Here is a 23,088-nt window from a genome sequence, read left to right on the forward strand (position 1 = left end):
AAATAATAAAAATATTGAGAATAAACGTGGAAGTGACACGTGGCATGAAAAACCTTACTTTATATATATACTATTGATAACCAAACAAAATAAATCGTGATTTGTTTTTATAAATTCTCTTAATTAATAGATATCAAAATCACTTTTATTTATTAGTAACAAAACGGGTCCTGACTCTCATGGGATCTTGGGTATCGATTTATCATCATAGAATCTGACTCTCGGACAGTTTTGGATCTTATTGCGAATACTGATCAGAATGACTTTCATCCTCATGCAAACTTGCTTTCCCTCACTAGGAAGCTTTCTTCTTTTCCTTAGTCGGTCTCCTTTAATCATACTTTGAGAGAAGGCAATGAATGTGCTGACTGGTTGGCCAAGTTTGGTGCTAAAAATGTTTATTCCTTGAAGATATGGATGTCTCCTCCACCCAGCTAAATATCTCTTTGCTTGCGGATGCCTCTGGGATATTTAGACAACGATTTGCTTAGTTTTTTTTTTATTTTGCCCTTGATAAAAAAAACAAAACGGGTCCTGAATTGTTTTTTACAAAGAGGTGGTTTTTATCATGATAAAAAAATCCATAAATTATTGAATGTCGTTTTTTTTAATTCGTAATAAATTTTTCATATATTTAATTTACATTTACTTAATGTCATATTATAAAATTATCTTAAATTTTTCATATATCCATAAATTATCTTAATGTCATATTATAAAATTATTATTTTTAATCGTTATTCATTATTAATCATTATATCCTTTTAAAGAATGACTATAAAAAATAACAAGACAAACATTACTCTCTAATTAATTAGACACTAACTAATATTGTTGTACAAATCATACATGAGACAACAATCAGTCAAATATTAATTAGTTAAATTAGCATGACAACAAAACCCATACCCGCGAGTATCCATCCGAACCAAACTCAATTTGACGGGTTTTTCCCCACTTTGACTCGGTTTGAGTTTTCCCCGCTTCTCAGAGTTCTCTCTATTCTCCATCGCAATAGCCATGATCTATTGGCATCATTTCTTTGCAGGATAATGCATTGCAACATTGCGCATGAGAAAGAAAAATATTTCTATTTTATAAAAAAAAATTATCCATTGCAGGGATGGGACAAGGATACCCGAACGCGTCAGAGACGTGGATGAGATTTGATTTCTTATCTCCGTGTGATATGTATATGGTAGTAGGGTATGAGGACGGGGAAGATAAAACATGTCCCCATCCGCCCCATTACCATGCCTAATTGTATCTTCTAAATAATAGTGGGAGTAATTATAATATACTAATTATAATTTGATATAAGAATCTTGCACGATACACATATTTATTGTTTATAAATTCATATAAAAATAAAAAAATGCTAAAAAAATTATAAATATTTTTCAATGATATATAAAAATCACGGGGCTTATTAACGGTCCCGTTATCATTATTGTGATTTTATTATTTATAATATTTTCACATATTTTTGGCCCACCACTTTATAATATTTAATAACAACTATTTCAATATTTTTATTATTACAGTAGAAACTCTATAAATTAATAATGTCAGGACCGGAGAAATTTATTAATTTAGAGAGTTATTAATTTATCGATAAATTAATAATTATTAATTTCAAGAGTTTTTAAGTAATTATATTGTACATACCAAACAAAAAGGCAAATTAGTCTATGCCTCTTAGAATTACGTTGCAGCGAACCTTGGGACTCAACGTAAATTAGTAACTACTGTGTTCATATGCATTGGAAATCAATAATGACTTTTGAAATTTAAAGAAAAACAGACAACTATTGAATCATATTTTAATAGAGTGTAATATATTTTTTTAAGTTTCTATGAATTATTAATTTATGATTTTCTTGGGACCGAAAATTATAAAGGGATCTCCCAAAAAATTATTATCTTATTATTTTATCGAGTTTTTCAATTTTTTACATTGGCCCAAGTCGGGACCGGACAAATTTATTATTTTAGAGAGTTTATTAATTTACCGAGTATTAATTTAAAGAGTTTCTACTGTATCTTAATTTTTATAATTAATTTTTTTCTTATTTTTCAATATAAATAATATTGTAAATGCGTTTTGACGCATAAATCACAATTTAAGGACCAGCCCGTGCGGAGCACGGGCCCCGTGCTTAGCACGGGTCTGTTGCTAGTTTTCTATAAAGAGAAATTTGATTGATCGCAGTCACAAATATTTGGACAATTGATTTAAACACACATACATATACGAGAACTTATAGAAAGAAAACTATTACATAAATAATACGCATTTTAGGGAATATGTTTAAATGGTGAGTCTAAATACTTATGATCATACAAGCCTTTCTCTTTCGCCGCCACTGGTGCAATGTACATCGAAGTTGTTTGTAATATTGTGACTCATGCATTAGTCTATTTTTTTTTGTGGTGGTCGGAGTTCGAACCCCGTACCTTGTATATATTATGCATCGTCCTTACCAACTGAGCTAAACTCACGGAAACACTCATGCATTAGTCTCATGATGGAACTTGAGGGAGAGCTCCTTGAAACTTCGCTGCGCACAAAGCATGCTAGCTTTAGATTCAAAGGTAAAAAGGTCTCTATGTTCATCTGTGCATACGAATCTGAATCAGATTCCTCCTTGTTGTAAAATTAGGGATAAGAATATATCTCTATAAATAATAATCAACATATACGTATAAGTATCAATAAAATATAGGTAAATAGAGATATGAAGTAAACTTATCTGTTCTTGAAATTGCGGTGATTTGAACTCGGTAACGGTGCCATGAACGGCGATGACAACAATGAGCAGTAGAATTGTAAACCGTTAAATAACATGAGGCGTGACAAAGTCACTGTCCTTAAGGATTTATACGCCTCATAAGCGCATATCCTCCCAGGATACAACATGTTCTTCCCTGATATGAATCATATCAGAGGTGACAGAACAACTTGAATCTGATAAACACAGAAGATGCAACCCAGGAATAAAATATTGATAGAGAAGAAGATCATTATTATGGCTTCTATAGTGAGCACTATTTATTTTTATCAGAATGAAGGAAGTGAATTGTATAAACGTGTAGAACTCCTGTTCCTACAAATAAGCATAAGCCTTGACCTAGTAGGTAAGTTTATACAGAAGGTTTTTTCAAGGGGATTGTACGTAGGTGACTGCAAAGCATATATAGCCAATACCTTTTTTTTATTTTTAAGAGAAAAATAAGGAACATAATATATCAAACATTTTGAGTGGTGGTAGTTCCTAATTTTAAGTAACAAAGGAATGACACCTCGTAAATAAATATTTGACCAAGCAATTAAGCATGTGAAACATAATTTTGGTGGGCTAAATTTTAATTAACTTTTGAAATATAATAATAATTAAAATTACAGCACTCCTGGCCAGGCCTGGTATGAAAAATCAGAGCATACATCACAAGAAACAAGGAAAAGATGAGACTTTTCTTTATCTTGTCCAAATCTATGTCACATGGCCTTTTTAGAAATGAAAGAAAAAAAAATGCATTCAATAAAAACAAATTATAATTAAGGAAAAAGATTGATGAACCACTCTTTTGGTACACCCTTTGGTACACCCATGACATGGCAAGGACATTTTTGTAATTTCCAACACCAGTCTCCTTCCCCTTTCCACCTGTTCCTTGTTTCTCTCACCAAACCATCCCAGCTTCTCTCTCCTCCACCCACCTCTCTCTCTATTTTCGCCTCCTCAAATATTCACTCTAAGAATCTATATCTCAACTCACCATTCTTTTGCATTCTTAGAGATTCCATTTCTTTATACATATTAATATTGCTTCTGAAAATTATGGATGGAGTATTGGCTTTTCCTACATATTGTTTTTCGTCCTTTTTTTCTTCTCTATAAATTCTAGCTACCGATCAATGTATTGCATATTGTTAGTTGAAAAAAAAGACAAAGATCACCGACACCATAACCAGATCAATGTTTTCTTTGAGGAAAACCAGATCAACAACACCTACAAACCAGATCTATATCTCAACTCACCATTCTCATTTGATCAATACACAAAGTTCTAATTTATGAAAAAATAGTGGTCACGTATTTGTAAAAATGTGGTCATACAGACCATATATTTGGCTAGTTTATATTTCCCAGATGTAAATAATTTCGTTTTAGGCTAATCGAACGCATAATCTCATTTGATCACTGCACTAAAAGCATTTTCAACCATAAATAACTTGTTTTACAATCGGCGAGTTTATCACGCCTAAGGACGGACAAATTCTAATTTATGAAAAAATAGTGGTCACGTATTTGTAAAAATGTGGTCATACGGACCATATATTTGGCTAGTTTATATTTCTCAGATGTAAATAATTTCGTTTTAGGCGAATCGAATGCATAATCTCATTTGATCACTGCACTAAAAGCATTTTCAACCATAAATAACCTGTTTTACAATCGGCGAGTTTATCACGCCTAAGGACGGACAAGTTCTAATTTATGAAAAAATAGTGGTCACGTATTTGTAAAAATGTGGTCATACAGACCATATATTTGGCTAGTTTATATTTCTCAGATGTAAATAATTTCGTTTTAGGCGAATCGAACGCATGATCTCATTTGATCACTGCATTAAAAGCCTTTCAAACGATAAATAACTTCTTTTACAATCTACAAGTTTATCACACCTAAAGACGGACAAGTTCTAATTTCTGAAAAAATAGTGGTCACGCACCTTAAAATATGTGGTCACACAAAACATATATTTGGCTAATTTATATTTCTCATGTATAAATAATCTTGTTTTATGCGAATCAAACACATAATCTAATTTGATCACTACACTAAAAGCAATTCCAACAATAAATAACTTATTTTACAATTTACGAGTTTATCACGCCTAAAGACGGACAAGTTCTATTTTATGAAGAAATAGTGGTCACATATTTGTAAAAATGTGGGCATACAGACCATATATTTGGCTAGTTTTTCTTTCCCAGATGTAAATAATATCGTTTTAGGCGAATCGAACGCATGATCTCATTTGATCACTGCACTAAAAGCATTTCCAACCATAAATAACATGTTTTACAATCGGCAAGTTTATCATGCCTAAAGACGGACACGTTCTAATTTATGAAAAAAATAGTGGTCACGTATTTGTTAAAATGTGGTCATACAAAACATATTCATATTCATACTTTGTCAATATCTATCTTAAGAACCATAAAACCATACATAGTGCGATTAGAAGGAATAGTACATTACAAGCTTAGTGAGTACCATACTATAGTATTGTTCAAGAAAGTTAGTAAAAGAAGGAATAGTACATTACAAGCTTAAAAGAGCATAAAAAAATTTACATTAAATTTTGATTATGCCACTACACTATTTTTATTCTTCCTCGTATCACTCTTCACCCACGGTGTTCCAAGAACCCCGCTCTTGACACAATTTCTTGACTTGTCTTTTATTCGAGTGAACACGGTTGATGCTTGGTGATCTTCATCATCTGATACATTTGATGATCTTCATCATGTGGATACCCGAACCTTTGCTTGGTATTATATTGTAGAATTCTCAAGCTACGACAATATTGTAGATCTTCATAGAGAATAGACTCAAACTTACTTATGAGCTAAGCCTTCTTTTTTTACCTCCATCACGAACTGTTTACACTATGAACTACAATCTCATACAAAGGGTTTCAAATTGCTATCTTCACATGGAAACTGCCCAGTCCAAAATATGTGTTGTTATCCATAAAATTGAAGAAACATGAACAAATCATACCATTTATAGAACTAAAACAAATTATTGCTTTAGCATAATTGTTTTCAAGGCCATTTAGTTATGTACATAGAATGGAAAGAATGGAAAGAGATGACAGATTATATACCATTATTTGCTTAGAAACTCAAGGATCTTTAGATGCCCAGGAAACATTAGATTGTTTTTGTTCAATATCTTCATGTCCAACCAACACCAGCTAATAGCACCTGATTTGTATGCATAAACCTAGTCGTATCTCTCGTCGGATCACAAAAAGAGAGTCATGTGTAGCTAATACACACAAGTGGGACAAATAACCACAAACCAAAGCGAGTGTTCATTATACATAATGCAAGCTAATTAAACTCAAAGCCCTAACTTGTCTAAACTCTTAAGGTTAATCACTGCCACAAATTCATTTGTCACAAAATTACTAATGAATCAAGTAAGTTTGTATGTAATAAAGGACAATACACACAAGTGGGACAAATAGAAAACCTTATGGCAACCTCCCCTTGCTGGGAGACAAGTGTTGCTAGTTGATTAAAGATGTTGCTGAGCTCATGAATAGTGGACTCAACATTTTGAAGAGCTTCAACTCTTCTTTGCATGTAACTGTCCTGCAATGGAACTACCTGCTGCTGTTGCTGCTGCAACAACAGTTGACTCTCTCCATCCACCTGCTTCCTGTGGAATGTGGAAGGCCGTGGAAAAAACAAAATAAATATATATAATTACAGTTGAAGATATAATTCAACCCAGCCAGAAACAAATTAAAATGCCAGTATAACTAAGAAAAATGGATAAAATGAACCAGCCTCCTTTTTACATGTATTTTGAGCAAGTCTGTTTAAACAACCAATTTCTCCATGCCTGGTGAAGTTTTGTCAATGGAACAGTTTTGTTGGGCCAGGCCAAGATAGGCCAACAAAACAATGTCTGAACTAGCCATACTGTTTGATAGATTTACTTGTAACTTTGTAAGCAATTGAGTTCCATAAGTTAAATTAAGTAAATTAATTAACTCATTAAAGGCTGTGAACTTATACTTGTGAAAGGCAATCTCATAATATTAACGCAACAAAAGGGATAAAAACTATTAGAATATATGAAAATTGAAAACGTCTTTAACATCTTGATATTATCTTTAGAGTATGTTAGATTATCTCATAGGATTAGTTTTTTTATCTTATATGTTAAACTATCTTTCACAGAATCTTAATCATACAAACCACAATAATAAATCAAAATCTTAATTGTATCTCTTCTCTTCCCTCTTTATTTAAAACCTTATAACTTCAAACAAAAACAAAACTCGTAGTATAAAATTAACATCAGTACAATGGTTAGCTGTGACAAAATTCCTGAAAATTGAGTCATACTGCAAACACAACCAAAAGAGAACAAATAGACAAAAGGTATGTGAGCACATTTACTCGATTCTATTTGATAAACAATCTCTTGTTTCTTGGAACAAAAGCTATGCCCTTGATCATTTAATCAAGCATGACACAATAAATTAAATTGATTCAAGTTATCCTATATGCTTAACTAAAGCCTCTAACAATACAATCAACAGATGAAACAATCAACAGATGAAAAACAATGTCAGTGATTATTGTTTTCTCCAACAAAACTACTCAACACCAATTAAAAAATCATATCTTTTTGCAGCACAAAACACACTAAGCTAATAAACAAATTTAAGACATACCCATGATGAAAAAGAGAAACTTTACTGTCTTCGATCCCCTTTTCGTATTCAATTTGAGATACCGTTTTGTTGCACAAATCCCTTGCTGTCAGAGGAGAATCACCCTTTTGTAAGGTCAAACGTCCATGGAGATACCGTTTACTGTCTTCGATCCCCTTTTCGTATTCAATTTGAGAGATTTTGATACTTACAGAATCACCTTTGAAGGCTCGTGGGGGAAATTGACTGGCATGAATGCTACACGTTTTTGACACTGCTTGCGCAAACGTTTGATGAACCAGAGGGGTTGTTGCCGACGTCGCCGTCTTCGGCGGAGCTGAGAACTTCGACGGACATGCCATACGAAGAGGAGAAATTGAAACCGAACAGAGAAAGGAAGAGGAACCCACCAGAAACGACGCCGAGAGAAGTCTCTGAGATAAACAACGATTGACGGAGAAAGAGTCTTCAAAAAGCAAAATTGATGATGAAATCACGTTCAGTGAAGCAGGACAAAGAGAATGGACCAGAAATGACCGGAGATGAGGCCGAAAAGATGCCGTTACGGAGGCGAGAGAGTCTGTTACGGTGGTCGGAACAACTCAACGATGAGAGAGAACAGAGGTTTTTCTTTGTTTTTTGTTGGAAAGAGCTGCGAGAGAGAAGAAATGCAAGTAGAGAGGAGAGAGAGAGAATGGTTGGGAAGAGCTGTGGGAGTGTGGGCCCCACATTGCCACATGTCATTTTTTTATGTGGGTGTAGGAGTGGTATTGCCACCTATGGTGGTATACCTATCAGGACTCTATAATTAATGAGTTTCAACTGCTTCATGCATGTTAATGTTAATCAATTGATTTGAGATGTCCATGTCTTGGGGGGAAAGTCAAGTGACAACAACCTCATTTTCGATTAAGTTGTGAAAGAAACAACTTGGGAAATAAACGTTTGATAACTACTAATATAAAGCATTCAGAACACGAGTTTATTTTTAAATGAAAGAAAAGTCAATTTTTGTCTATGAGTAATTCTCATTTTGTTGGCTTGACTATATAAAGAATTGACTAAATAGAGGAAATAAAAATAAACTGTTAGGTATATACCCAAAAAAATTGTTAGGCTAACTTTTTTTTTTTTTTTTTTGAAGAATTGTTAGGCTAACTAAAACCGATCAACATTATCAAAGTTTCATTCTTGCTCTTTTTGAAACAGTTACCGGGTATTTACAAACTAATTTAATTCAATAATATTTATAAGTTAAATTAAAAAATAAATGTATTTTCCAATGAATTGTGTCAAAATTAATTTCTTTAAAAAATTAAGGGTGTGTTTGCTTCACCTTTAGAAAGAAAAAAAAATTGTGTCCTCGTGAGTAGGGGTGGGAATAGGCCAGACCGTCCGACAGGGGCTTACGGCCTAGCCTATTTAAGGCCTAACTCGGCCCAGCTCGTTTATTAACAAGGCCAGACTCAAGCTTTTTATAATGCCTATTTAATTAAACAGGCCAGGCTAAGGCTTGCGAAAAAGCCTATTAAGCCCATCGGACCGGCCTATTAAGCTTTTCATATATAATATATCTTCCATTATTGATATTTTTGAAGTTTTTTTTTCATAAACACAAGTCTTCATATGATTGGTTATTTAGTAGCTGATATATTGGTGTGATTAAACCTTCGTAAAAATTCATTATTTAGTAGCAAACATATTTGTGTGCTTTAGGCCTTAATAAGTTTTGCCCTATATAGGAGTAGGCTTACATGTGTTGCCAGACCTTAGCATAAAATAGGCTTTTAAATAGGCTTTCAGACTTCATCAGGCCTTTAAAAAGGCCAGGTCAGGCCTCGAAAATGAGCCTATGACGGGTAATAGGTCAGGCTCAGGCCTAGCATTTTTGAAGTAGGTCAGGCTTAGGCCTTACAAAGCCCGGCCCGGCCTAGCCCATTTCCACCCCTACTCGTGAGTTTTTCTCAACTGATATGGACAATGCATAATATATGTAAAGTCCATGGTTCGAACCCCGACCACCACAAAAAAAAAATTGTTAAAAGAATACAGAGATTTATTTTAGAGATTAAAAAAAAAACTGATGTTTTTTTTTTGACAAGAAAAAACTGAAGCTATTTATGTCTAAATAAATAGTTTTTTGGGATTTTTTTTTTTAAATCCTAAACATCAACCACTTAAAAATAAAATAAAAAGTGATTCTTTTATAAAAAAAAACAAATCTGAAACAAATCCAACTGAGTTTTAAAAAAAAAAATCAATAATTTCCTTCAAAAAAAATCAATAATTATAAACCAAAATTATATTCTGCTTTTACGTACCCTTAATTGTCTGTTGTTTAATTTTCATTGTGTTTTAATAACTTTGTTTTTCTTTACAAATCTTTCTTTTAATATTTTCAAATGAAAAAATATACAATTTATGTACCCTAATTTATCCAAGTGTACGTTTGATTTCACAAAAGAAAAATATAATATAATTGATTTTGTATTCTTTCAATTCAAACATCATTTTAATAATATTTTTAATTTCAAAATTAAGATCATTTGAAAAACATCATTTGAAATTACGTTTATGACTTTATCTAAATACACACACGACACACCACGAGTAGTCTATTCGGATTTTTTTTTTGGTAATAAAAAGTTTAGGTGGGTTCGGCTCCGGTCACCACCAGGGTCAGGGCACGCCTCCGGGCCCAAAGGGCACTTATAGAGGTACTTACAGATCATCCACCAACACTGCCCTCACATCCCCTCACATCGGCAGAGGGAATCGAACACACAACCTTCTGCAAGGAAGTGGCCCGTTCCTTACCAACTGAGCCAACGTATGTTGGTGTAGTCTATTCGGATTGTGTGAGTATTATAAATTTAGAGTGTTTTTACTTTATTTATTTATTTTAGGGAAGAGTGTTTTTACTTAAAGTTTAAAGTGGAGAAATAAAAATTGTTATATTTAAACACACGCAAACTAGCTTTCACAAAACTAGTTTTCAAAATAACACCACTCCACTCCAATTCACGATTACTCTATATTGAAATACTCCCTCCGGTCACTTTTATAAGCAAAATTTGACTTTTTAGATACATCGAATGATTAATGTATCTAGTCTTTATTAAAGACTAGATACATTAATTACTCAATGTATCTAAAAAGTCAAATTTTGCTTATAATAGTGACCGGAGGGAGTATGTATTATCAAATTATGATAACTTAATCATTTTCAAAAAAATTAAGACAACTTAACATTAAGTTCACAAACATTCTATGGTTACAATCAAGAGCTTTGGCATTCACATGGGGATTTGTTGTATAAGATATAAGACAAATATGTTCAACCTAAAAAGGGAGGGACATGGAGATTGATAAAGACCACCACAAGAATCCATATACCAGCAGCAACTAATAAACACAAAAGGCAACTTGATAGAATATATTGTAGCCCACACACTCTCTCTGTGATATGGTTCTAATAGATAAGTACAATGTGGTCAAACTCAAGTAAGATACATTTCATAGATATCATAGAATTGTTTATTCTTATTTGCCGATTATAAGAGAATCTCGATCATCTTCGTTGCTCATATTTTGATCATATTCATAATAAAATGAAAGAGGATAAACTATTTTTTGCGGGTGAGATTGGCATAATGTACTATACACCATCGATCATTCTAAAAGAAAGTGGAAAAAGAGAGAGTTACCAACTGACCATTATTGACTCCATATGTGATTCTCTTGTAAACTTTGATGTCCATGATGATCCACCTAGTAAATCAAACTTTGTTCTTCTAAACATATTCTCCATGTGAAATGTTTTAGTATGTCATCATAAGTATGTTTGGTCAGTTTTTTTTTATTAAAAAACATTTTTAATCATGATAACATTTACAATTTTATTAGGAGTTACTATTTTTTTTTTTTTTTGAATCAAGGAGTTACTATTTCAAATTTTCAAGATAAATATTTAAATATTTTTTTTAACCTTTTATCCAATTATAAACGCTATAATTAGGTGGAGTGGGCTTTATTCCTTGGTTTGGGCTGCGCATGTCTAAAAGCAACCCTTGGCTGAAGACATGGAAAATTGCTCTTTAGCACCTATCAATTGCTCACAGACACCTCAAATTATTCAAAATACCTCCAACAACAATTAATTATCGTTTGAGAAACTTTTAAAATTGGTTACACAAATTTAAAAACTAATTTAAATGATTTAATAAGTTTTGAACGACAATTAACTACCATTTCGAAGCGAACGGTGATTAGTTGCCGCTTAACGAACCGTAATAATTGTGTTTTGAGCAATTGTTGCGTGTCTAAAGAGCAATCTCCTAAGACATGCTTATTTGAGCAAAGAGAGCTATCTTCCACTCTGACATTGCTACTAAAAAAGTTTACATATTTTTTATGAAATCAATTGTTTAAAGATGCACTTTCATTATAAATGTATGCTAAAAAGTTGTCGAAACAATTTCATATGTTGGAGCACATTTTCAAATCCGCAGTGTTCCGCTTCTCTGCACTAAGTGCATGTGAATTTCAACTTAGATTTCTACTCTTTTGAAAGAAAAAAAAATGCATTTTCATTGTATAGAAAAAAAATTCACTTTCAACCAACACAATACATTCTTTATTATCATGTAAATTTAAACTCTTTTTGGAGCGATTTTTTTTTTCCTTAAGCAAAATTACAAAGTGTACACTCACATATAATTCACCTAAAAACAACATGTAGAACTATTTACTGACTTTGATTCATGTGGAAAATTAAATTGAATGGAGAAAACATACTTTACATGTCCAATAGATTGGACGAAGATTAGTCACGGTTAAAGAGTTGTGAAGATTTTGGTTGTAGAAAAACAGGCTACACTGTGTATAGCCCTGTGACCAAGGGAGTACTATTCTGAAAATTTGTATCACATTCTCCAACAAATAATATTGTAATAAAATATGCAATGCATGAGTGCTTGTTGTGAACTAGCTAGCGTTGTGGTTTTGCTCAACCTTGTTACTTGCGGATCAATTCATTGAATCTTTACCAAACGTGCATGTTAAATTTCGTTAGTAACAGTATATAACATTTTCTGCTATATAAAAATGTAGAGACGCTGAAATTCCACTCACACCCTTTTCAGATATCAAAAAACAAAATCAAACTACATAACAACAACACAGCCGACAAATATACCAATATCAGCACACAATCATAGTTCCTAGAAAGCATGCCTATTAGTAAACATTATCCTTATTAACAGCACATCATCCACTACCACTTGAACAAAATCTATATGAACCTCCCAAATTAATCAACATAATCCAAAATTTGATTAATAAAATCAATGTTAGGCTCGTTATGTAGTGCTGACATGTCCATCACCACTATTGCTAAACAGCCAATAATCCTACTCACGTGTTTTTTATAAGTCAATTTTGAAATAAAGTAAAACATATTATTAAGCACCAAATTAATATACGTTTGTTACTTCAAAGGCAGTTAGGCACACCACAGGTCAAACAACTCAATTTTTCCATCACTTCTGCTTCCTTATATTGAGCCACAATTGTACCTGAAATGACACATTCCTTGGTTTCTTTCTACATTTCTTTCACTTTTTTTCTCCTCTCCTTCATTGAGATAAAAGACATAATAATATATATTGATTCATGATGTGTTTTTTTAAACAACTTACAATGCTTCTATTTTATTTTCTTGTCTTTGTTCATTCTAGAGTTCATGATGAGGAACATATTGGTCTTATGAATGATAAAAATTCACTTGTTTCATTCATGTCATACATTATTTCAGACCCTGAGAGCGCGCTAGAGAGTTGGAAATTAAATGTTGTTCATGTTTGTGATTGGTCAGGTGTTAAATGCAACAATGCAAGTAATAATAAAAGGATCATAGAGCTTGATCTTAGTGGAAAATCACTAGGAGGAACTATTTCCCCTGCTCTTGCTAACCTCTCTTTGTTGCAAATTCTTGACCTTTCTGGAAATCTTTTGGTGGGTCACATTCCTAGAGAATTAGGCTATTTAGTTCACCTTGAACAACTTAGTTTATCTTGGAATTTACTTCAAGGAAACATTCCTTTAGAATTTGGTTTACTTCACAACTTGTACTACCTTGACTTGGGAACCAATCAACTTGAGGGAGAGATTCCTCCACCCCTTTTATGCAATGTTACTTCATTGAGTTATATAGACCTCTCTAATAACTCATTAGGAGGAAAAATCCCATTAAACAATAAGTGTATCATTAAGGAGCTTAAGTTCTTCTTCTTCCTTTGGCTCTTTCAAATTCTACTAAACTTAAATGGCTTGATTTGGAGTCAAATATTTTGACTGGAGAACTTCCATCTAAGATTATATGTAATTTTCCACAATTACAATTCCTCTACTTATCATATAACAATTTTGTTAGCCATGATGGTAACACTAACCTCGAACCTTTCTTTGCTTCTTTGATGAATTCGTCAAACTTTCAAGAACTTGAATTGGCCGGAAATGGTCTCGGTGGGAGGCTGCCTCATATTATTGGCAATCTTCCTTCAAGTTTGCAACACCTTCACCTAGAAGAAAATCTCATACATGGCTCTATTCCACCTCACATTGCCAACCTTGCCAACTTAACTTTCTTAAAGTTGTCTAGTAACCTAATAAATGGAACAATACCTCGCAGCCTATGCAAGATTAATAGGCTAGAGAGAATTTATTTGTCAAACAATTATCTATCTGGTGAGATTCCTTCAACTCTTGGCGACATCCAACATCTTGGACTACTTGATTTGTCGAAAAACAAGCTTTCTGGTTCGATACCGGATAGTTTCGCAAAACTCACTCAGTTAAGAAGGCTTTTACTTTATGAAAACCACCTTTCTGGGACAATCCCACCAAGTCTAGGAAAATGTGTCAACTTGGAGATTCTAGACTTGTCTCACAACAAGATCACAGGGATGATTCCTTCAGAAGTTGCAGCATTGACTAGCTTGAAACTATACTTGAATTTATCAAACAATGAGTTACAAGGGAATTTACCATTAGAACTAAGCAAAATGGATATGGTGCTTGCTATTGACGTATCTGTGAATAATTTCTATGGTAGAATTCCACCACAACTTGAGAATTGTATAGCATTAGAATATCTCAATCTTTCTGGTAATTGCTTAGAAGGTCCTCTCCCTGATTCATTAGGCCAATTGCCTTATATTCAATCGCTTGATGTATCTTCAAACCAATTGAATGGAACAATACCAGAGTCACTCCAGTTATGTTCCTATCTCAAAACACTTAACTTCTCTTTCAACAAATTCTCAGGAAATGTCTCAAAGAAAGGAGCGTTTTCATCTTTAACCATAGATTCTTTCCTAGGAAACAATAATCTATGTGGTCCATTTAAAGGCATGAAACAATGTCATAGGAAAAAAAGTTATCATTTGGTGTTTTTGTTAGTTCCTGTGTTACTATTTGGAACACCTGTGATATGCATGTGTAGGAACTCCATAATAATCAAGTTGAAAGTGAGAAAGAAACTTCAAGCCGTTAGTAACAGATGTGACTTGGAGGATGAAGAAGAGGAAACAAAAGAGCTCAAGCATCCAAGAATTTCATATAGACAACTTAGAGAAGTCACTGGAGGGTTCGATGCTTCAAGCCTCATCGGTTCAGGTCAGTTCGGACGAGTTTACAAAGGTGTCCTCCTAGATAATACAAGAGTAGCAGTGAAAGTATTAGATACAACAAAAGATAATGAAAGATCATGGAGCTTTAGAAGGGAATGCCAAATCCTTAAAAAGATAAGGCACAGAAATTTAATAAGGATCATTTCAATTTGCAACAAGAAAGAATTTAAGGCTATTGTTCTTCCACTGATGTCAAATGGTAGTCTTGAGAGGAACCTATATGATCCAAACCATGAGTTAAGTCATAAGTTGGATGTGATTCAATTAGTGAGGATTTGTAGTGATGTAGCTGAGGGAATGTGTTATCTGCACCATTATTCTCCTGTGAAAGTTGTGCATTGTGATCTTAAGCCTAGCAATGTACTACTTGATGATGACTTTACAGCTTTGGTCTCTGATTTTGGAATTTCAAGGCTTCTAAAAGGCGATGCCAATGCTTCTACATGTGACTCAACATCTTTCAGTTCAACTCATGGCTTGTTGTGTGGCTCTGTTGGTTATATAGCTCCTGGTATGTACTTTGTCAATTGCAATTCAACATTTTTCCATGACATGTTCATAACTGTTTTTTGTTAATGATGAATTGTAGTTTTAAGAATTTCAGTACGGATTTTGATTAGAAATATTTTATATGGGACAGTACTTAGAGTATGTTTGGAATATTGTCTTATCTGAGCTTATTTACCAGTATAAGCACTTGTGAGACTGTTGCAAAAAAATTTACGGATATAGTTTATGATATGTCCATAAGCTGTTTTCAATTTATCTCCATAAACTCTCCATGATAGCTTATGAAAATAGGCTATAGCTTATATGAAAACAGTTTGACTTCATTTTATCTTCTGTGATAGAAATAGTTTATACACAAGCACTTATATGATAAGTATTTACAGTATTAGTATAAACGCGTAATTATGTTTTTTTTTTTTTTTTTAACCAGGATCTAACTACAGCTTTAAGAAATTGAGTATGACTTTTTTTTGCCTGTGTGCGCGTTATGATTGCTATTTATCAAACAGTTTTGTGTTGTAGAGCTCACTATTGTCTCACTCTATTTTCTTGAACAAGACAGAATATGGAATGGGAAAACAAGCTTCGACTGAGGGCGATGTTTACAGTTTTGGGGTGATTCTGTTAGAAACAGTGACAGGTAGACGCCCTACGGATGTCCTTGTCCATGAAGGCTCTAGCTTGCATGAATGGGTTAAGAGACAATACATACAGCCACACAAACTTGAAAACATTGTTGAACAAGCACTTCAAAGGTTCTCTCTTTCTTGTGTGTTAAGGCATGATAGTAAAATTTGGGAAGATGTTATGTTGGAACTCATTGAGCTAGGGCTACTTTGCACACAACAAAACCCTTCAACAAGACCAACCATGCTGGATGTAGCACAAGAGATGGGGAGGTTGAAGGATTACCTCACCAATTCTTTCATAGGAGAAGATAATTTAATTGAAAAGTAAAAAAAAAAAATTCAAGATTTTAATTTTCACACATTGTAAATGTGAAGCTTTGTACACATTCCACTGTCAATTTATAGATGTTTAATATCTGCTCAAGTGTTAGTTACTTGTCATCATATTCAAATAGCTTCCAAGGTGTAGCTCAGTGGTATGAGTTGAGACGTCGAAGGAGTATTAAGAAAGTGATTTAAGGTGTGATCCTCATTGCTAACAAATTCACTCTTCCCTTAACAAATGAAATTATAACCATCAAATTTGGCTATATAAAATAATAAATATTTATTGGCTATCGATTTCATAATACATTTCTCTTTTTGCCTACCTTACACTGATAAAAATAAACCATTATAAAATTGCATATAAATCACTTCAGGACAGAACAATGGCTATAATATGATTGTTTGCTGGAGTGAGTAGGTCCAATTGTCCCTCAACAGAGATCAGAAGCAAGATTGCGTCATGAGTACTTATCACAAGGTAAGCCATGCCACACATATGTCAACCTTAAATTAACATAAAGTGAGAGGCAGAAGTAGATGCTTAGATGAAAACTAGGAGTCTAGACCCCGTGGGGTGCTCCTTACAAAAAGTCTCCACTGCTGTTTAATCATTCATGCACCAGTAAGGTTATTTAATCGTTGAGTGAATCTCACTTAGATTTCATTAAATAAAAAATGGACTTATGAAGTAAGGTTATTTAATCAGAAATTCATGTGGATACATTTCATATTTGTTGCTGGCTATACAATGTCTAGCAAATTCTGAATGCTTCCCTTTGCTGTCCAATCCAAGTGCATCATGCATCTTCTCTGCTCGGTTTTCCAATTATTATCATTGGAATTTTCCATTTGGTTTATTTAATTCATTAAGCTTTATTCATAACTATGTCACGTTAGTAACATTTTATGTCTTCACGCTCACGTTACTAACAGCTGGATTCAATATCCATGTAGATATATATTTGATGCAATGGATTTCATAAGTGTACTATAAAGGATTTCACTAGACTAGATAACTTTTAAGTCTCACACTTTGAATAAATAACTACTATGAACATCATATCGATAGTGACTGAGTTAGGCATCTATACATACATGATATAATTTATGTAAAAATGCAATGTCAATTTTGCAAGAAGTTTTTAATCCACTAAGTTGTATAATCTCCGGGGCAAAAAAACACAAGACACCATATTCAGTCACACAAAAAATTCAACTCACCTGTCACACTAGTGTCAATTGTAAAATATTGAACTATATGAAAAGGTATACACTCTTCAGTAACTAAAATTCAGCCTATAAAATCTATTTTACCTTCCTATACCAAACACAATCATCTTTGTCAACAAAGTATTATATGTACACAAAATAATGCTCTGAGTTGATCAGTTGTCTGAGATGTTCATTCTGTAATCTGTGGCAATTTGATCAAATCCAAAAGTACAGCATTGCCTGTTCATAGAAATTTGAATAATCTTATTATAAAGTTAAAAAAAAATAATTCAAGAAACAAAAGTTCATCCCTAATTATTCCATCCCTTGGTCATAAAGGGCCTGTTTGGAATGACTTATTGGATCCCATCTACCGACATAAGTACCTGTGAGACTGTTCGGTAGAGCTTACGGAAATAGCGTATCGCATATCCATAAGTTGTTTTCAGCTTACTCCCGTAAGCTCTCCAGGTTAGGTTTGAGAACAGCTTAGCTTAAATGAAAACAGTTTGACTTTGTTTTATCTTTTGTTATAGAAACAACTTATACATATGCAATAAGCACTTATATAACAAGGGCTTATGTTATAAGCGCTTCATTAAGTTATTTATTCAAACATGGCCTAAATGTAAAATATCAAACAATAACTAGGTTTTCTCAAAAGAAAAGGAAAAGGCACATTACCTCTTGAAGAGGTCCCAAAGAAACATCCTCCTTTTTAGGTGAGGCTTTTTTGGTTTTATTACAGTTTCTCATCTCTGACTGTATTGAATTGAGTTGACTCTGAATGTCCTTCAACAACCTCAAGTACTCTTCTCCATTTCCTTCATGCCTAATCTCATCTTGCCTTATACTAACTCTCTCCCTCTCAAGCCTATCAATTCTCTGATGCAACTTATGAAACTCAGCTTCCGCATTACAATCCACAACACTCTTCACATCTTTATGATTTGATTTTTTGACTTCATGATTTGTGCTAAGCATCATGCTCTTGAGCTTCTCCATATCATGCTTAACATGTGCTTCTATGATTTCCTCAGACACAGAATCTGGTTTTATTAATCTATTATCTACATCTGAAATCCATCTCTCAAGTCTTCTTTTCCCATGTTCACTAACTTCATGTTTTTCACTTGTTTGTGGAACTTCGAATACATCATGCACATTAACCGAACAAGAGGGACTAGAAACTTGCGGTGTATCCATTCCCCTTTCAAAGTGATTTTCTTTATCTGCATTAATAGGATAAGGTAATCTATATGATTTATCAAGAGGTATCTTATTGCTTGCTTGTGAAAATATTGAACATGATCTCCCTCTTCTACTCCTCAGGTTTGCACATTTTTCAACTCCTGATTCTTTACAATCCGAAATCTCGTTCACTTTTTCGTCTAAGCTTTGGATTTGGTTCCAATATGAATCAAGTGTTCCATATGAAAAATCCATAGATTTTCTTGGCAAATCCGGGCTTGGTGAAATGACTTCTCGGTCCCTATCTTCAAGTGTATTAGGAATCACATCTGAAACTGGAATTGGAGTCGGCGATCGATCTCTCTTTCGGTTAGCTCGCGGAATAGGTGGCAATGAGCTTAGCCTTCTTATAGTACTACTTTGAACATTTTCTCCATTATGTTGCTGATCATTTCTATTCAAGTGAAGGTCTTCAGGGAATTCAAACTCACTTGCATTGAAATCAGCACCTAGTGTTAGAAGTTTGTGTTTATAAGCACAGACTTGAAACTCAAGAGAAGCAATTTCCATTTCTTTCTGATACATAAGCTCTTCAAAAACCTCAAGGGTAGCCTCGGCATGACCTATCTTTTCCTCTGACATTCTCTTATAGTGACTTGCTTCCATCTTCACCGCAGCCTTTTCGCCTTGCAGACGCAGTATCATGTCCATTGCTTCACTTGCTGCAGTTGCTGAGGCTTCTCTTTCCTGATCCAATTCCGCGTATAGTTTCTGCAGAAGTTGCTGTTGCGCACGAAGAGTCTCCTTCATGGCTGTTATATCACTCTCAGACATGATGGATTTTATTAAATGTTGAACTTGAAGCAGTCACTTATTCACTTGTTCCTGAAACACAAGATAAATTTTTTAAGTCAACCATCGAATGAGAGAAATAATGGTTTGTGGTTGAATTGGGTTCCTTTTCATCCAGTGACAAAATGTATATGCATTTTCTCAGATGTTGTTGGTGCATGCTTAAGATATTCATAACTACCTACAATTTGTTCGAGTCATAATTTCAAAGTTTATTATAACCACAAAAAAATATTCTAAGTGAAGAACGACACCAGAAACACCAAGGAAATGCACGATCAATTACAAGTAAATAGCTAAATACACAACTACTCGGGTTCATTTCCTTAGATGCTAACTAACTGTTCTTTCAAAATTTGGTATAATCACAAAAAATGTATTTTAAGTGAAGAACAAGACCCAAAAAACCTAAGAAAATTCACTGAAATTTTGTCTTTCATCCAAGAATGAGATCAATAGCAAGTAAATAGCTAAATAAATACAAAAAACTAAATTCATGTAATTAATTCATGAAATGCGTCATTGATTGATACACTAACCTTCATGAAACTGCTAACAAAAATTGCTAAATTGCCGAATACCAACAGTATTGATCAAAAACCAGTTAAAATATCTATTGATCGTAAACAAATTAAAGCAATCTAGTAGAAAATGTGAAGGTGAAAATTTCTATTGCATAAAAAGAAAAAAGAAAATAGAAGAAAACGCTTAAGAAAAGATAAAGGTTGCTTAGTAGCATTCGATTGATTGATTCACAGAATCACAGCGACATAGTACCTACCTAACCATATAATAAGACTTGGTAACGCTTTTGTAACAAGGAAATGTAATCAAAAAACAAATCTACCTTTCCAATTGTTTTTATTTTTCCAAAGATAAATAAATAAATAAATAAAATCCTATGATTACGATGAATATACAAATTGGAGAGTGATTAAGAAAAAAATAAGAAATGAAATTACCTACCTTTGTTTGTAAGTGGGCAGAGGAAGAGGAAGTTGTTGTAAGATAGATAGAAAAGAACAAGAGAATGTGAGTTTCGTTGTGAGAAGTTATTGTTATTGTTGTTGGTAAAGACAAAATCATAGTTATTGTTATTATTCGACTTCTTCTTCTTCTTCATTCTGTGATCTCACTCATTGTTTTGTTTTGTTTTCTTTTGTGAAATTGTAGGGTCATACTCTTGTCTTGTCTCCCGCAAATGTTCCTTACACGTCGCAATTCTTTTCGATTCTTTTCTTTTCCTTTCCTTTTTAATTTTAATTTTCTGAGTAATTTTTCTATTTGGGAAAGCATGTTCTGGTCAGAGGCATATTTTCTCAACGGTTATAATGTGAACCGACCTCATTATTAAATGTGTCAAGTCAAACTCCAACACACGCATGCATTCAATTCAACCCTTCATTCATTCATTCATTATGCTGCTGGCTTCCTCTCCTCATGCGTTCAAAAATAAAAAGCATTTTCATTATTAAATGCAAACTAAAATTTACATAACTCTCTTGTAATTCTTCGATTACATTACGAGCACTCCCTCCCTTCGGTCTTAAATAAAAGAAATTGTATTTTTTTTATATATAAATATAATACCCATTGTATATAACTCTCGTGTTTTTGTAAATAAATAAAAAATTAGTTATATTTTTTTATAGTATATAATTTTATTTTTTTGAGTTCTTGTTCATGCACATCTTGTTTTAAATTGGTCAAAACAATTGATTTGACTGGCATGAGGCTTCATACAAACAAATGTGTACAAATAAAATAAAATAATTTCAGTAAAAAAAAAGCTAAAAGAATAATATTTCATTTTGTCTTAAAAAATTCTTATACATGGAGTATATATATAAGTGTAAATGTGTAATAAAGTCGAAAATAATATTTCCTTTTGTCTTAAAAAACATATATTCATAACATTTCCTTTTGTCTTAAAAAAACAAGTCACCATTGTTTCTTCACGTCATGTAATGTGGGCCTCTTTTTTTAATAAACAAAAGGTGGACCTTTTTAAATATAAAAAAAGAAACTCATATTATAAGATTTCAAATTCAAATTCGATACACTACTTATCAAAATCAAAGCCCTCGTCAATATTGGTTAAAGGAAAATTGTGGCTCATTAAAATATCATTTTTTTGTGAAGAATTTTAAAAACATCATTCTAATTTATCCAATGCTCTAAAAGTGAATTGTGTGTGTTAGCTCCTCTAAGGGTGTGTTTGGCTGAGAAGAGAAATTGTGAAGAGAGAAATAGGTGAGAGAGAAAGTGAGAAGAGAGAAATATGTGAGAAATAGAGTAGATTTGATGTGTTGTTTGGTATAAGAGAGATGTGAGAGAAATAGAAGAGAGAGAAGTGTTGATTATTTATAAAAATACTAAGATGCCCCTACAATAAAAAAATATCCATTAAAATTATTTATTCTTTTATTCAATTTTATTGTAATTAATTACATTAATTAATTAAATTTTATATCAATTAAATTAATTAGTTTTTTTGTGATAAATTAAATTAATTAGTTTAATTGAATTAAGTAAAATTAATTATAGTTTTTTATGTAATTTAATCGATTATGAAGGAAATTTAAAAACTTTACTTACTATTTTTACTACTCGGCATATGTTATTAGGAAAGGAACGCTTTATCACCAGCCAATACATGTGTTTTCATGTTGCAAACTTGCAACAATTTCATAAGGGTATTAGTGGAATTAAAATAAAGAAGTGGACTTCTGCTCTCTTTCTTCTCTATTTTGGAGAGACTAAAAACAGCCATGGGTCCCACGTGTTTTTATCTCTCTTCCCTCTTTCTCTTTGCAACCAAACAGGAGAAGTTTTGAACTTCTCTCATATTTCTCTGCATGCTCTTTCTCTCTTCTCTATTTCACCTCAACCAAACACAGTGTAAATGAGCAATACACTAAAAATATATTTTGTTGACGAGAGTAAAAAGAATAAATTGAAAAAATATTATATTCTACTATATTATATATAATGTTGAATGGTTTGATAAACAAATACAGGAAAATGCTAATCTCTTGGGACACAAGTTAAGAAGTCAAATGGAGAAGTCATACAGGAAAATGCTAATCTCTTGGGACACAAGTTAAGAAGTCAAATGGAGAAGTCATTTATTGGAAATTGTGCATCAATGTCTTACAAGTTTTAAATGTTATATTTTCAATTTAAAACTTATTTTTTATTTTCATTTT

At 32.9% G+C, this 23,088-nt stretch overlaps 2 protein-coding genes and 1 long non-coding RNA gene across 5 annotated transcripts; 1 reads left to right on the top strand and 2 right to left on the bottom strand.

Moving 5' to 3' along the window:
• Nucleotides 1–5,219: 5,219 nt before the first annotated feature.
• Nucleotides 5,220–8,271, bottom strand: LOC146903286 (uncharacterized). The gene is made up of 3 exons (XR_015022433.1): nucleotides 7,489–8,271; nucleotides 5,902–6,461; nucleotides 5,220–5,734 (listed from the first exon to the last, which is right to left on the bottom strand). It is a non-coding gene; the product is annotated as an uncharacterized LOC146903286 (long non-coding RNA).
• Nucleotides 8,272–13,053: 4,782 nt separating this feature from the next.
• Nucleotides 13,054–16,711, top strand: LOC146903287 (Leucine-rich receptor-like protein kinase family protein). The gene is given in 3 exon segments (XM_085733827.1): nucleotides 13,054–13,753; nucleotides 13,756–15,669; nucleotides 16,231–16,711. Coding segments are annotated over 3 exon segments (2,922 nt in total). The 5' UTR covers nucleotides 13,054–13,140; the 3' UTR covers nucleotides 16,626–16,711.
• Nucleotides 16,712–17,562: 851 nt separating this feature from the next.
• On the bottom strand, nucleotides 17,563–21,203 carry LOC146903288 (uncharacterized). 3 transcript variants are annotated; one of them, XM_085733828.1, is made up of 3 exons: nucleotides 20,846–21,203; nucleotides 18,521–19,912; nucleotides 17,563–18,076 (listed from the first exon to the last, which is right to left on the bottom strand). In XM_085733828.1, exons 2-3 carry the CDS (start codon nucleotides 19,859–19,861, stop codon nucleotides 18,053–18,055), a joined length of 1,365 nt encoding a protein of 454 aa, XP_085589954.1. In that variant the 5' UTR covers nucleotides 19,862–19,912; nucleotides 20,846–21,203; the 3' UTR covers nucleotides 17,563–18,052. The 3 variants fall into 3 exon arrangements, with proteins under 3 accessions (XP_085589954.1, XP_085589956.1, XP_085589955.1); XM_085733830.1 differs by lacking the exon at nucleotides 20,846–21,203 and adding an exon at nucleotides 20,727–20,797; XM_085733829.1 differs by lacking the exon at nucleotides 20,846–21,203 and adding an exon at nucleotides 20,419–20,710.
• Nucleotides 21,204–23,088: the final 1,885 nt, after the last annotated feature.

The sequence above is a fragment of the Medicago sativa genome, chromosome 8, assembly GCF_051527215.1.
Source record: "Medicago sativa cultivar Bolivia chromosome 8, Bolivia_mono, whole genome shotgun sequence".
Classification (NCBI taxonomy): domain Eukaryota; kingdom Viridiplantae; phylum Streptophyta; class Magnoliopsida; order Fabales; family Fabaceae; genus Medicago; species Medicago sativa.

What these genes read in the sequence shown, in the direction of transcription:
- LOC146903288 (XM_085733828.1), bottom strand. Translation starts at nt 19,861, where the DNA reads ATGTCTGAGAGTGATATAACAGCCATGAAGGAGACTCTTCGTGCGCAA. An exon ending in CTTTGGGACCTCTTCAAGAG is followed by an intron (nt 18,077 to 18,520) that starts GTAATGTGCCTT and finishes TTCTATGAACAG; the next exon opens with GCAATGCTGTACTTTTGGAT.